The 15928-nt window shown below is 52.6% G+C and overlaps 1 protein-coding gene across 1 annotated transcript in view; it reads right to left on the reverse strand.

Annotated features, from left to right (window-relative positions):
- Positions 1–3239: 3239 nt before the first annotated feature.
- Positions 3240–15928, reverse strand: part of LOC126037290 (uncharacterized) — a 262258-nt gene continuing 249569 nt past the window's right edge. Inside the window, exons 2-7 of the mRNA XM_049797603.1 lie at positions 7671–7691; positions 7164–7303; positions 6722–6884; positions 4931–5486; positions 4529–4783; positions 3240–3283 (exon numbers count right to left, since the gene is read on the reverse strand). Of these exons, the coding sequence (XP_049653560.1) occupies positions 3240–3283; positions 4529–4783; positions 4931–5486; positions 6722–6884; positions 7164–7303; positions 7671–7682 (1170 nt within the window). The 5' untranslated portion in view covers positions 7683–7691. The remainder of the gene's footprint in view (positions 3284–4528; positions 4784–4930; positions 5487–6721; positions 6885–7163; positions 7304–7670; positions 7692–15928) is intronic.

Below are 15928 nucleotides of genomic sequence, written 5' to 3' on the forward strand. Positions count from 1 at the left end.
TACTTTGCTTATTCTTGTTTGAAAGAAATACTTGTCAATTTGAGCATCTTTTCCACATCAATTCAACCAGATTTGTTTACATTCAAACTTTAAATCAAAAATATATAAAAATCCAAACTAAAAAAATTGCACTGTGCTCTTCATTTTTACCTAACTTTTTAAGCATCTTTTGCTCAAAATACTTCTATTTTCATTATAATCCAGTATTATTTCTCAGGAGTTATAGAGCACTTTTTTCACTTGAGTGCAATTTAGTTAGCTTATCTCCTAAAAGTACTTCATTCCTGATGACTTAACAAGACTCACAGTGCAAAATGAGATGCAGCATCTCCCTGGGCAATGCTACGCGCCTTGGGCAGTGGTCCTCCGAAACAGGACAAACAGAGAGTGCCTAAGCTTATCAGGGATGAAGCAAAGAGGAAAAGGCATCTAATTAGACCTACTCAAAGATCCAAGCACGATCTTCAAACACAAACTTTCTTCCGCAACCAAATGTCTAAGACTGACTTTCCTTTCTGTTAAAATCAATCTATCAATCAATGAGAGACTGTACTTGGCTTCAGTAAGGGCTAACAGCAGAGTTGCCAGAGACCTGATGAGGAACACAGGAGACTGGGGTGTGATTCATCTGACTAAACGTGGATGTCTCTAATGTAGACGCCCACGGCCGAGCCAAACTTGGTCCCATTTTTAGGCAACACAGAGTTAAGTCCGTGTAACCAGTGCTTCAAGGGACCGTTTATCTTATCCTAAATAAACATTTATATATTTGGTCAGAAAGACCGCCCATTAGATTCACTGATTTTATTCACTACGTCTCCTTTAAAATAAAACAGGACCTCATGCCAGTTGTGCAGGCAGAGACGATTGCAACTGCGTTACAGATACACTGTTGAGGTCAGACAAATCACAGTCCACCTCTGCTCCATCCAGGTTGGCTCAAGACCGGGAATTCACATCTCCCTCACCTCCAAACGGCTCCCGTAACCCCCAGAAGAAGGGAAACGGCAGATTCGCCTGGTAAAGCTCCTCCTATGAGCAATGACACCAGTCGCTGGACCAGAGACAGAGAGCCAGTCCCCACCCACAGCCCACAGCTCCTGAAGGTCACCTAAGGAGATCTGCAGATTCCAACTTTACCTCTTCTCAAGCCCAAACGCCGAGGGATTTATGCCAGAGAGAGGAGCTCCAACGGGATCTTCTGGCTGCGCTGGGTCCGTTGACCCAACTGGGAGGGACCATTCAAAAACTGCCACAGGGACCCCAACATTCTGAAGCATGCGGGGGGGGGAGGGGCTGGGCTATGCAAATGACGGAACCCCCAACAGCTGCTTCCACCCCACTGCCACCCACCTGCCAGACCTCACAGCACCGACTGCTACAACACACCAAACCTTCGCGGGGTGATGCCCCTCCACGCTCAACTCCAGGACGCAAGCTTTGAGGGTGGCATGGGCTTGAACTCGGACATGGCATCCTTGCTCCTGGAGGGCGAGATGGGCATGTTCACCCCCCTCCGAAAGAGGGAAAAATAACATCAGAAACTCTCAACCGGACACAACAATAGCTTGAACTCATTGAAACCCGACACAGAAGATGTCTCCATGAACTCCTCCTACTACTTTTTAACAACCAAAACACATTACTATGCTTTAGTGGTACGCTTCAGTCAACCATGATCAATTGCAAGAAATCACACGAGATCATCTGAACGCCACTGTGAAGGCTGTTTAATGTTTAAGCAGGCTGGGAAGAGATTTTGTCAGCCAGGAGTCCATCAGTTAGCACTTGCATCTTCAAGGGAACCAATTTTTGTAATACAAAACGGGTATTTTTATTCCTAAACCCATTTACTCTCAGCAGGGGAAGGTAATTCACTGTATACTAGCACTCAGCTGTTCACACACACTTCCCCAATTTAAAAAAAAAACAAACAACCCAACAAGTTGCACTAAGCAGTATTTCAGATGGAAGGCAAATGTAGGTAATCCTTCCTGAAATAGAGGCAGCTCAAAGCAATTGTCCTCCTGTCCCACAGGGAGCATCCCAATAGAAGACTGAATGCTTTAGGACTGAAGGCCACTTTTTAGAGTACACAGCTTCGTTTATAAGGCCCAAGTACACACTTTTCTGTCCCAAAGCCTTGTTTTGACTGTCCAAATACTCCTTTTCGCGTCCCAACCCTTCTTTTTTGTGAACAAATCTTCATTTTGATGGTCCAAAGCTTTATTTATAAACTCCAGAGCCCCATTTCAGGCTCCACAACCTTGTTTCTAAACTCAAATTTTGAGGCTCCGAACCTCAGTTTTAGGGCCCAATGCCTCATTTTCGGGGTCCAAAGAATCGTTTCCACAATCCACCCCTTCATTTTTAGGGTCCTGAAGCCTCATTGCAAGGGCCCAAATACCCATTTTCAAAGTCCAAACCTTCCTTTTACAGCACAAACCCCACCGTTAGAGCCCCAAGCCTCATTCTTTACCTTCCAAAGCCTCCTTTTCAGGGAACAGAGCCTCCTTTCCAGGGACCATAGGCTCAGTTTTAGGATCCAGTCTGCAACTAGGGAGAGCCCAAGGCCTCATTTTGAGGGTCCAAATATTCAATTGGAGGGCCCAAAGCCTCATTTTAGAGGCCAAGCTCCTCATCTGGGGTATAAAGCCTCACTTGTTTAACACACAACCCCTCATTTGGAGCTTCCAAAGACCCATTTCTAGGGCGCAAAGCCCTCGTTTTTGGTACTGAAGCATCCCTTGAAGGCACAAAACCTAATGCAGGGTTCAAAGCCTCAGTTTCATTTCCAAAGCCCCACTCTTAGGGCCCAAACCCTCCATTGGAGAGTCCAAAGGCCTCTTTTAACAGCTGAGGGCCTCCCCTGGAGTGACCCAAGCCCTCTCTTTGGGACCAAAGCCTCATGTCTTGGGGCCCTATCGACACCAATAGGTTCCCCTCCTTTGCAGAGCCCAAAGGGTCACATGTAGCATCTCCCCCACCATTTTTAGTGCCCAAAGCCTCATCTGGAGGGCCAAAGTCCTCATTGTTCTGGTCCAAACCTTTTGGCCTTTTATGACCCATAGCTGTTCTTTAGGGCCCACAGTTTCACTTGGAGGGTTTAAACCCTCAGCTTTAAGGCACAAAGCCACGCTTTTAGGCTCCAAAGTTACACTTACAGGGCAGAAAGCCTCGTTTTCCCTTCCCAAAGTCTTAGTTTTGGCTTCCAGAGCCCCATTTCAGGCTCCAAACCCTCATTTTGAGGGTCCACAGGCTCCCCTGCAGTTGGCAAAGTCTCCTTTTTAGAGCCCAAGGCCACTTTTTTAGTTGCCGAACTCCCATTTTCAGTCTCCAAAGCCTCATTTTTAGGATCCAGCCAGTCGTTTTCAGGGTCCAAGCCACATCCTGAGTTTCCAAACCCTCATTTTTATGCTCCAAACCCTTCTCTTAGGGCCCAAAGCCTCACTTTGAAGGCCAGTCCCTTGTTGCGACACAGACAGGACTGTCGGGGGATGCAACGGGTCTACGAAATGCCTGACAGTTCGAGAACAGCGCGACCTTGAGCAGCTTGTAGTGTATCCTTGAAAGTCTGGGAAGATCCGAGAAGAGTGGTACAAAAACAAGATAGCGATAAGAAGAACCGTTACTAACTAAACCAATCATATACTAACACATACTCTGAAGTAGGGGATAAAAAGGTGTGTTAGAACAATAAAGGAGCCATTTTGCATGATCTGTTACTTGTCGTGTCCATCTCTACCGCGACACAGGACCACCAACGGGCCTGGGTAGGAACCCCAAGGCCCATCAGGAGGTCGTGAGGGGACGAGAGAATAAATGCACAGAACAAGGCGCAGCCTTCAACAGCGCCCACCTATGGGACTCACAGAAGGCATGAGTACAGCTTTACAGAGCTGGACCAGCCCCTCCAATAGCCCAGCCACAAAGCTTTCTAAACAAGGCAGAAACATTGACTCCTTTTCTCGTCCCTACTTAAGGTTCCCTGTAGAACTGGGTCTTGGCCTGACCGAGGCTGTAGGAGGGAGGAAGACGAGGGAAAACTTTGCAGGGAAAACACCCAGACACAGTATGGCCTGGCATCAATAAATGTAGGCACAAGCAAGCCCTTGGGAGCAAACTCTTTATTCTCTGCCTGGGGGAGCTGCCTGGGGGCTCTGTGGCCCTGGAGCCACACACCTCCTCAGGACATCCTCCACAAGGCTCCCAGCTACCGCCCTCTTCAATGACTCAGGCTGCACAGGCTCCTCTGGGAGAAGCTTTAAACGCACTGGTCTGTGCCGTGCTCCTGCCTGGGTAGGGCGCTTGGGACCCGCTGGAGGCATGGGCTCTCTTGGAAACTGGGGGCCCGTGGGGGGAAGGGTGTCTGCAGTGCTCCCTGGCCGGAGTATACGCAGAGTTTCCAGTGCAGGCACTGAAGACCTTGCTGTGGCTCCGGAGGTGGAATCCCTGGACTCCTGAAGGCCTTCTGCTGTCTGGCGAACACCTTGCGCAGCACCTCGGCGGAGAGGTGGGAGGAGAGTACGTGAGCTCTCCTCTTTGAGTTGTCCCGCTTCCTCCGAAGGCGTGACTATTGCAGGGAGGCTGAGAGGTGGCAAGACTTCCCTTGGTTGAAGCTTCTCCGATTTTTGCTTGGACTTCCTTTCTTCCTCTAACTTCTTCCTCACCGTTTCCAGAATTTCAAGGACAATGGTTTTGGCATACCCGATCAATTCAGCATCCAGCTGCTGAACTCTGGAGATGGCGTTTTGGATGCTCTCCTTGGCAATCTCACAACTCACTCGTGAGACATCAGCAGCCTTTTGCAGTGGTTGCAACACAGGCACCTTTGCTCTCTTGCTTGCTTCTGGGATCTGCCGTTCCGATGCTCTGGCTGGTCCTTGTCCTTCTGTCACTCCTTGAATCTTCAGGATCTCAGAAAACTGACAGCGGAAGTCCTGTTCAAACTGAGAAGCTACAAAGGATGACAAGGTGGAGCTAACACTTTCAACAGCCTCTTTCGTCCTTTTGTCGATAGAAGACTGTGAAGATGCTCTGTCGGAAGATGCTAGTTCCGCCTCCCTCCATCTCTCTTCTCCAGATTTGCCTGCTCGGCTGGTTCTTCCCGCAACAAGCTCTGACAGCTTCTGCCTGCCTGCTGGCCCAGGCTCGGCTGCCTCAGACGTGCTGGGCACCAAGTGCTCCCCAAAGCTCTCCAACACGTTCGCCACAATCTCTTGAGCCACCAGTCTGATCTTGTCCCGGCGATCCGCAGAAGTGTCCAAAGGCTTTGGCCTTCTGGCACTGGCAAACAGCCTTCCACGGACCTCATGGGGAGCCTTCCTTAAGACGCGGACGGACTGATCCAGCGCCTTCACCCGCTCCAGCACCTCCTGGACCACGGTCTCAGCCACCTCTTTAAGCTCCTGGTCTTCTGCCAGCGTAGCCCGCAGCACCGTAGGCTGTATGCTGTTAGGCACTTCTTCTCCGGCACACGCTGCAGACTAAAAGGAGGAGCAGTTAATGAGTGAATGGGTTCCTTCACCTCCCTTTGCTTTCCTCTTCCTCCTCACAGGACCCCTGCCCAGACGAGTCCCTAGCAGTCAAGCTGGAAAAACTCTGGTTTCTCTGTAGGCCACCTGGCACACCGAGGTTTCTGGTCTCCTGCGGCCAGGAGCCAAGTGTTAGGGGCACCTCTCAGAATCAAGCAGGTGCCATTTTGCTTAGAGCAAAGGGCACTGTAGCCCCCCTGGACCTCAGAACCAATAGCAGAGGGAAAGCTGTCGAAGGTACTGGACCAGGCTCTTCTGCCACGGGTCCCAGCTGCCCTCTATCAGGGTGCCCTGTTTGCCCCTTTTCAGGGCCGAATGCCAGGAACGGCTGTTCTGAGAGCAGAAAAGAAAACGATCCTTCTTCTTGAGGCACATGGCTGTTGTCTGCCAGCCCAAGGAAATGTCCTTGGGACAGGAGGCAGCCTGAAGGTCCACCGCGGGCTGCCAGCCTCGTGCAAAGTGGGGAAGAAATTGCGAGTCAAGCACAGAGCCAGGCAGCAGCCGGAAATTGTCATTTGCTCTTTTGCAGCTTGACAGCCTGACTGCCACGGCAGAAGGAGTTTAACCCTTCACCCCAGCATGGATAGCACCCCACACTATCCAGAAATGCTTCCCAAGTGGCTGTTGCAAGGGATGGAGCCGGGCAATGTTTAACGGGACCCCCGCTAACGAGGACTGGGCAACAGCAGGCTCTCCGCTAAGCTCATCAAAGACCTCCTGGAAGAGAAAACCAACCCACGAATGGCCAAGCACCGGCACTGTCAGGTTCAGGGACACTGCATCTTTGGATGCAGAAGTCTTTGGACGAAACCAAGACTTTTTCAACCAGGCGCGAAACCAGCACCATGGACCGTGCGGCCACTAGTGCAGCAGGTTTGTGCTAAATGTGTGAGACCCTGCTCAGAAGTGGCCACTGAGAGCGCCCAGGCACACTTCTGTGTCAGAAAGGGCTAGTGCCTCGTGTCTGAGACACAGGAAGGCAAGCAACCGCTTCTTAGTCTCCGACAGCCACCCTCAAACAAGGACACGTCGCACACTGGCCAGGCACCACCTCCTCAGTGACCAAGCACCCTTCGCAAGCCCTGAGCAGCTCTGTGTGTGTGGCAGCGTCCTCTCCCGAGTACCAGGTACCAATGTGCTGCTGCACAGCAGAGGCAGCCCCCAGCATCCACCCGGCTCCTACTCACCGGCCTTCCTTTGAGAGCGGACTTGTCGGAGCTGCTCTGCATGCCTGGCTGCCTCCTCTTTCCCAGCTGCTGCTGCTGCTGGCACTTGGCCTGCTGGAGGAGGCGTTGCTCTTTTTCAAGAGCCTCCAGTCTTTCCATCGGCTTCTTGGTCACAGTCAGATGCCTGTCAAAAGAAAGGAAGGCAGCTGAGAAGGAGCACCTCTGACCGTCTTGCCCAGGCCATTTTCTGCTCGGCCACTCCCATCACCCTGCTCCTGGTTACTTTGCTCCAGTAGTCCTCCTGCCTGTGCAAGGCTCCAAACACAGACTGCGCCAACGTGACTGCAGCCCGCACCAGCTCCTTCCACCACTGGCCTTTGTTTACTCCAACAGGAGGCTCCAGCACTTCTCTCAGGGACCAGAGGCCCCCTTGAAGAGCAAGCGTTACTTGGCCTTTTCTTACCTCTGCCTCCTCTTCCTCTCTCCACCTGGCAAACTCTGTCTTTGCTCCTGCGGCAGCCACTCTTGCGGGTGAGAAACGTCAGTCCCTCCCGGCAGTTTGGAGGCATCCTCTGATTGGGCCAGGTCTTGCTGAAGCTTTTTCTGAAAGGTGACATTGGGTTGTGGCTTGCTGTTGCCTGGACAAGCGCTCACGCCCCTGCACGCTGAGGCACCCCGCGGACCCAGGACAGCGATCCGCTTCAGCCACGCGACGAGGGCAGAAAAGAAATGCTTCCCTCGGGACTCCGCGTGCTTGCACGTGGCTGTCCCGCCCATGCCCACCCCTGCACCCTGCGCTAGCTCAGCTCGCAGCCCGGTACTCCTTTCCCTGCCACAAGACCCGGCCCAGCAGCACAGCCCTCACCTCTTCTGCACTGACCGCCTCCCCTCCCCAACATGCTGCAAGTAAAGCCCCAGCCCTCGGCACCGTGCCGCTGACCGGTGCCCACGAACACTCCGCTTTGCCTACCTCCTCTCGCATGAATGTTTTCTCTGCCTCCAGCTTGAGTGTGGTCAGATATTGCCTGTACTCATTGAACTCCTTCAGAGTGCAAACCACCTATGGAGAGACGAGGGGAGAAATCCCCCGAGAACTCTCAAGCCAGCTCCGTAGGCTGCCTTCCCCAAAACAGCCCAAACCCAGCGGCGGGAGGGGAGATGCTCCTCTGCACACCCTCCCCTCCCCTCCCCTCCCCTCCGCTCCCCTCCCCAGTGGCGGGGCCCCTGACTCCCCCCCAGCCAGGGCCGAGCGGTGCTCCTCGCCTCAGCACCGGGGCTCGCACCGGCTGCCTCCTTGACGCTCAGGCAGCGCGGGGCAGCCGGAGAAGAGCAGCAGTGGGAATTGCCAGAGGGACGCTGGCGCTACTTCTGCTCCCAGGGAAAGCAGCCCCACAGCCCTGTGCCCTCCGCCAGCAACAGGCGGCTGCAGCAAGCGCTCTGGGAACCCCGCTTGATGAGGACTGTTTTTATCAGCCCGATACCCAAACCTACTCTGCCGTCACTGGTGACGTAACCCTCTCTCTTCAGCCTCTGCAGGTTGTCCTTGCGTTTATGGTAGGCCCGCAGATGCGGGTCATGCAGGCTGTTGTAGTCGGTGCTCAGCAGGCGGCAGTATGGATCTCCCAGATTGAAATAGCCAGAGGGCTGGTGAAGCTGTGAGAGAGATTTTGCACACTATGAAGGAGGAAGGAGAGAGCAGCAAAGGGGTGCCAGGCGGTACTTGTGAAAAAGTAAAGGTCCTTTGAGGACCAACACTCTCCTCCATCCTTCTGAAGCCACAGAGGACACCACAGCCGGGCTGCGGGGTCAGGCTGGGCTGAGCTAGGCTGGGCTGGGCTGGGGGAGAGAAGACAAAGCCCACCAGCAAAGTAGGCATCTTAGGCCAGCAGAAAGAACTGCAGACCTTGCCAGTCCTCCTCTTTGTCTCTGCACCAGGGAGCCAGGAGCTTCCCTCTACTCCCCAGCGCTGCCAGATTGAAGGGCTGTGGCGCCCACTGTAGAACAGGCAGCCACAAGGACTTCTCTGAATGACGGGGACCCCGTAAAAGAGGAGAGCTCTTCTACCCCTTTCTACTTCCTTTACCTTTTCCCCCAGCTTTGTCCTGCAGAAGACAGGCTTGGAGCCCGCGTGCACAGGGATCTTGACCCCAAGGGGGAGGTCCAGCAGCCCAGGACCTCCTTCTGCCAGTGGCTGTCTCCTGTTCCCGAGCTAGAAAGAGGGAGACACTCATGGGCACTCAGGCACTATCTCCATATAAGCCTCCTGCACGGCAGCTGCAAGAAAGGCTCTCGGAAGACTCCAACCAAGGGGAGCGCCCAGAGCGGCCCAGGCAAGAGCTGCTCTCTCCTTCCTCGCCCCCGTCCCCGCAACTCCCGACCCTCCCTCAACCCACGTCTGCGTCCTTTCGCAGCAAGCCCTGCCACCTGCTTAGCCGTAAGCCAGGCTGGGCAGAGAGGCAGGACTCCCTGCAAACTCTCCCCAGCCCGACCACCTTGGGATCCCTCCCAGCTCCCCAGCCATGTCCCAGGCTCCCGGCCTGAGCACTCTCCATCGGCACACTGCTCACCTTTCCCCCCTTCCCCACTACGCTCAGCAGTGCGTCCACGTTTCGGACGCCAGCAGTGAGACGGTGCTCCATGGCTCCTTCCAAGAGCTCTCCTGGAGCTGCGACCCTGCGCTGGCACCTCTCGCTCCAGAGGCACCCAGCTGTGGCCACCACAGCCGGTCTTCCAGCAAGCGCTTATATAGAGCAGTTGCACATTGTTGCATCACTGCATTGCTGCATCATCACGTTGCTGCACCACCGCATTGTTGCATCATCGTCTTGCCACGCCACTGCCCAGCCGCCCCAGGGCCCACCTGCAGGCCCGTCTGGACACGCATGAGGGCCACCCGCTCTCGCTGACCCTGCTTTGAGCAGGGGGCCTCCACTCGGTGCTGACCTGCTGCCCCTTCTTCCTCCTTCTACCTCTTTTTCCCAGCTTTGGCCTTCAGATGGCAGGGCTGGAGCTGGGCCGCCCGCGGGCGGCTGCTGCTGCACTGGATTTGGTAGACCATTTTTAGACCATTTCCCTCTCACGGGCAAAGCAGCCTCAACTTGGGGAATTGCACCGAATTACATTTTTGGCCCACTGCCCTCAACATCTCCTTCCCGATTTGCGTCTTGAGAAACACAGAGGACAAACGAAGGATGCACAAAGCCCCTCTCCTCCCCTTGCTTCAGCCCAGACACCTCTCTGTCCCCTCCTCAGTCTCCCCTGCCCTCGTTTCTGCTGCGCGTCACCCTCTGCGACACCCTCCCAGTGCCTCCCGGGAGGTGATGGGCGGCGCAGGACGTTCTGCAGCGGTGCAGGGAGCACCTCAGTGCCGCCTGCTGCTTCTGACCCATCAGCTTCCTCCCACACCAGTGACCTCACCATACCCCAGCAATGTCACCTGCCACTGCACCACCCTCTTGCTTGCCTCTGTCCTCTGCCTCTGGTTCTCACAGTCCCTGCCCTCCTCCTGCTTCCCCAAGGGGCTGAGGAGCTCAGAGCTGGGGCAAAGTGGGCACAGCGCTGCTACAGAAACCTGCTGCTGGTGATTCGCAGGTTGAGGCCCCCATGGAAAGGAGGCACTGTCACCTCTGTCATGAAGAAAATACCCTCCTGATCACCGCAACACGCTCACTCACAGCCCACGCTGCACTTAGTGGAGAGGGACCAGAACGATCCATGCATTGCCTCTGACACTCAAACGGTTTTAACACGGACCTGACTCGTGTTTTCCTGACCCTCTTGCAGAAGGGGAGAAGGAGCCGCCAGCAACCGCAGCCTCTGCATCTCCAGACCTCGCTGGAGAACGCACTCGGCACTTGCTTTCTGCAGAGACACCGCTTCCTCAGCAGCGGGGGGACGAGTGTGAGCCTGGCAATATATAAAACAGTAAAAGCAGGGGCAAGCCAGTGTTACTGGTCAGCGGGTCCTGCTGCCCCAGGCTCTAGGCAACAGAGCAGCCAGAGCACTCGGGTGTATCGGACTGTAAAAGTGGAAAGGAAGAAACCTCGGGCAATCTGAAGTTCTAGTCAAAATGACACCTCCTCTCTGAATCCACAAAGACCCTGTCCATGGCTTTTTTGTCCTGGCCAGGCAGCATAAAAAAAGAAAAATAATTAATTAAAAGAAGCCAAGAATATTAGGCAGAACAGCTTATCTTCCAGGATTTTCTAACTTGTAACCTGCAGACCCACGCAGATGCCACTGCAAATGCAGACACCATTGCAACTACCAGCTCAGATGCAGGTACCGTTACAGATTAAGATACCATGGCAGAGGCAAAGGCCACTGCACATGCAGATACCACTGCAGAGGCAGGTACCACTGCAGATGAAGATACTGTTGCAGCTAGCGTTGCACACATACCGTTACGCCAAACTTTTTCTATTCCAAGATTTTGTAACTTGCATCCAAGCTCTGTGCCCCCCAGAACCATCATCTCCATCTTCTCCACCATCTCCTCCTGCCCTCAGCCACAGAAGGAAGTCTGTCTCGATAGCTTCAGTAATTTGACCAGAAGAAAGCACGAAAACGTGTTCCTGTACTAAGGACGAAGGGCAGGAACTTGGGAGTCATTTGCCTTTTGTTACAATCATTAGGGATGCCCGTCCTTGCTATAAGAGAGATTCCCTTTGCAAGAACCAGATGGCATCTCTCAGGAGAGGTTAGCTTCTAGTTCTAACTCTTGACTATTTTCTGACCTTCCTCACCTTTTGGAGCTGGGCCAGAGCCCTCTCAACATCAGACATCACTTTTTGGAGTTAAGCAACAGTAACCCTGAGTTTCTCATGTCTACTCATTTCTGCCTTGCTCTCCTAATCCTCGAGAAGGATGCAGAAAGACTCTCAGAACTGTGACCTCTTTGTCTGGCCAGCCCAAATACATTGATTACAATACAGATTCCTCCTACATGGTCTATTTGTGCTAATCAGACACTTAATTCACAGGAATATGAAAGCAGCTCTTCTCAGGAAAAAAAAAACAACAACCATAACCAAACCCAAAACCCACTACAGATGACCAGAAGCGTTAGCTTTCAAACTGGCATTGTTTGAAAACAGAAACACTCTGCCCAGCCACAAACGCAAAGGAATAAATAAATTCGGTGTGCTTTTAGTACATAACATCAAGAAACAAGATGTTCAGTTGTGTGTCACAGTTATTGGGCCCGTTACATTGCCACGTTCACATGCAAACAGAGGAAGAAAAACCCTTATAAACCTCTCTAAAGTGGGTCAGAGGAACAGCCACTCCCACAAAGATTGCTCCAGACGGAGTCAACAAGATCAACCATGAAATGCTGAGCAAACGCCCCAGCTGCAGTTTTCTCGGAGGGGTCCTCCTGTTTCTGCAGCGTTTGCATCGGCTGGCGCTCGCAAGGTGCCTTTCGAGACAATGCTGCATGTCAAAATTCAGCCTCTTGTTGGTACGTCTTTGACCTGGATTTGGAAGAGTGACCACAATGTACAACTCATCAATCCACACAAAATCAAGGACACCAGTATTTGCATTCTCCAGCCCCTCCAGTCCCTGTGTAAGAAAAACAAACAACCTCCCCACCATGTTCCTGTGAAGAAGCGATGGGCCAAACTAATCCTCTCCTGCTGCCCTAGCATGCACTAGTCTAATTAGACATTGTTTTATTGGGCTTGCAGAGAAAGAGAGCCTTGGGACAAGCCGAAGGCTGTCCAGGATTTTCTGCACTTTTCAGCGTTTACGTTTTATATCCAGTTTGGTGTAAGTAAAGACTGAAAAAAGAAATGAAGAAGGCTGATGAATGGTGAGTAAGTATTACTGTAAAGGTGGATAATTATTATTAGAATGGTGACAGTTTTGTATTAGAAATAAAATTATATTATGATAAATAAACACCTTTATGAAGAGGAAGTCTTGCCTTTCCTGTTGACTGCTAATTGGGTATAGCTCTTATCGTTGCCTGACTACTTGGAAACCATGAATGCATGCGCACCACAAGTCATGTCTCGTTATTTTGGGAACGTGTTATTTCCCACTGAGTACCAAGACGACAGCTCTTAATTGTACGTCCCGAGAGCAGCCTCCACTGACTGTCCCCTGCTGCGCACCAACACCAACAGCACTGTGCTCTCCCCTGCCCATCTCCACGCTCCGGTGGAGCTCTTCACACACCCCTGCCCAGGCCATGCTGCCTCAAAATTCCTTCTGTGCTGCTCAAGGCCGTGAACACTGTCACGCTACAGCTGTACCCAGATCACTGTTCCTCATTCTGAGCGAGTCTGCCTGTTCCTGTGTATTCCCACCTGTCTACAGCAGCTGTTGCCTTCTGTCTTGTAAGCGTTTTGGAAAAGTACCCTTTTTTTTCCTGAATACCCTCTTTGACCTCACTACAGGACAGGTCCCCAGTCCATCACCACGGCTGGTAAAGGCTGTAGCGATACAGAATTGCGCAGGGATGACAAATACCCAGCTGTCCAGCTCACTTCAGTTGTTTAAGACAAGGCTTTTGGCTAGAACACAGTCAAGAAAATGTAAAACCTAACACTCCCATCTGGATCGGCAGCTCTTTCTTCATCAGTTCCTTGCATTTCTCTCATTCCTTGGGAGTACACTCAAGACTTTCCTCATCAAAAGAAGCAACAAAGATCAGTCACAAACATGCACAAGACCGGACATCCACATACTTGCTGCCTACCCAGTAACAGTAGCAAAGCCCTGCCTATACACAAAGATTAAATTAACGTACAGTTTTCCTACGCAGGAAGCAACTAAGGATCAACCAAATACAACCATCTGTTGTTACCTATTTGCACAACAGGCACATGCTGCTTCAGCTTCTATCTTTCAGGCTGTTACCCACGAGAAAACGGAAGCACGTTTTATTGCAAGAGGAAACCTTCAATTGGAAAGCCAGGTCATGGCCTGGTTTGCCTCTCGGTGCACCTATCTAGTGAACAGCCGAGGAAACGTTACACGAGCAATGAGCAAAGCAAACCCAGGACACCTCAAGAAGTCCCGTAACTACACGAGTCTGCCTTTCCCTTTCACCCCAGTTCCCAAAGCACCAAGGCAGGAGCAGGCAGGGCACTCATGCACTCAGCTCACACCAGGGAGGCTCACACTCAGCTCTGTCACCCAGGCTTAGCAACAACAATTTCTGCTCTCATCTGGGGCTTAGTCCACGTGTAGTCATACGTGTGAGTTATGGCCTAGCCATGGTGATACTGCTCAGTTTAGGGTTAAACATGAGACGTTGTCCTTTAAGGAGGACCATTAATCCATAGCTTCACTAGGCAAGCCTGATTACTTTGTATAAACTATGCATGCTTTGCTGAGGACCCTTGCAGAGGCACCACGAGACAAAGGTCACCTTTGTCTCGGCAAGAGGAGGACAAGGAGGAGGAGGCAACACAAGGAGGCGGAGGCAACACGAGGACACAGCAGGACACAGGAGGTAAAGCAGGAGGAGGCAAAAGGAGGTAGCAGGAAAAGGAGGAGGAGGAGGAGGCAACAAGAGGCAACAGAAAGCGAAAAAGGAGGAGACCACAGGATGCCAGACGAGGCAACAGGAGGACGAGGCAACAGCCAGCCACAGGAGAAGGAAAAAAAGGAGGCAAGAGGAGGACGTAGCAGGACACAAGAGACAAAAGAAGGAGGATGCAATGGGAGGCAAGACAAAGAGAGAAAGGAGGAGACAATAGGATGCAACAGGAGGCAACACTAACAAAGAGAGAAGTAGGCAACAGAATGCTCTAGGTGGCAACAGGAGAAGGAGGAGGCAACAGGAAGACACAGCGGGAAGAGAAATAGTGGAGGCAAGAGGGGGACACAGCACCACGCAGGAGGTAGAGAAGCAGGAGGAGGAGGCAACAAGAATCAATAGGAGAAGGAGGAGGAGGCATCAGGGTGCCACAGGAAGCAACAGGAGGCAACAGGAGTAAGAAAAAGATGAGGCACCAGGGAACACGGGAGGACCCCAGACGTAAACTAGGAGGAGGCAAAAAGGAGGCAAAAGGAAGGAAAAGAGGAGGAGGCAACAGCATGCCATAAGATGCATGAAGAGGATGCAGGATAAAACAGGTCATGGAGGAGGAGTTGGAGGAGGACGAGGAGGATGTAGGAAACGGTGGAGGCAACAGGAGAAATGGGAAGCAACGTGATGAGGGAGAAGGCAAAAAGGAGGCAGAAGGAAAAGGTGTCTTTGTCCTTCTCGGGCCTCCTCTTGCCTTTTATTGCCTCCTCCTCCACTTGCTTCACGCTTCTGCTCTTGCCTCCTGCTGCCTCCTCTTTCCTCCTCCTCCTCGTCTTCCTCGTCCTTTAGCCTTCTTTGGCCTCACGTCGCGGTTTCAGCCCAGCCTCATTAGACAAGTCTGGGGCTGCTACCTGGGATCTCCGGTCCTTATAAGAAGAGGCCAAAAGACTCTAGGAGACATCTGGAAGGAATCACAGGGGATCCCGGAGGGCAGAGGTTCCTCCAAGAAAGAAAAAAACCTCAACAGTAGCTTCCTTGGAGGAGTCTGGGGCTTCTAACTGACACCTTAGGTAGGTAAAGCAGAGGACAGAAGACTCTGGGAGATGCCTGGGAGGAGTCTCAGGTGGCTGTCGGAGTTGAGAGATTTCTCTACAGGACAACAAAAATGTCTCGAACTACTTACTTGGAGGAGTCTGGGGCAGGTAGCTGGGATCTCCGGTCCTTATAAGAAAAGGCCAAAAGACTCTAGGAGACGTCTGGAAGGAATCACAGGGGATCCCGGAGGGCAGAGGTTCCTCCAAGAAAGAAAAAAACCTCAACGGTAGCTTCCTTGGAGGAGTCTGGGGCTGCTACCTGAGGCGGTAGGTAGGTAAAGCAGTGGCTAAAAGACTCTGGGAGATGCCTGGGAGGAGTCTCGGGTGGATCCCGAAGAGCAGAGCTTCCTCCAATGGAGCAAAATCATCTTGGGTAGCGGCCCTGACGAAATCTGGGGCTGGGCATCTCCTGGGAGGCGTGACCAGCCTGTGGGACCAGGAGGCAGGTCTTGCTCACGTGCTCAGGGAATAGCCGATCGCCAGCTCTGGGGTCAGGAAGGAATTTTCCCCCGGGGCAGATTGGCACTGGGCCCCGGGGGTTTTTTGCCTTCCTCTGCAGCACTGAGCAGCACCACTTGTCAGGGCTCCTCTGGTCCGTTCTGGCTAGGTTACTGCCTGCTGCTCGTGCACCACGAAGATGGCATCTCGTGC

Source organism: Accipiter gentilis, unplaced genomic scaffold, assembly GCF_929443795.1.
Source record: "Accipiter gentilis unplaced genomic scaffold, bAccGen1.1, whole genome shotgun sequence".
In the NCBI taxonomy this organism is placed as follows: Eukaryota; Metazoa; Chordata; class Aves; order Accipitriformes; family Accipitridae; genus Astur; species Astur gentilis.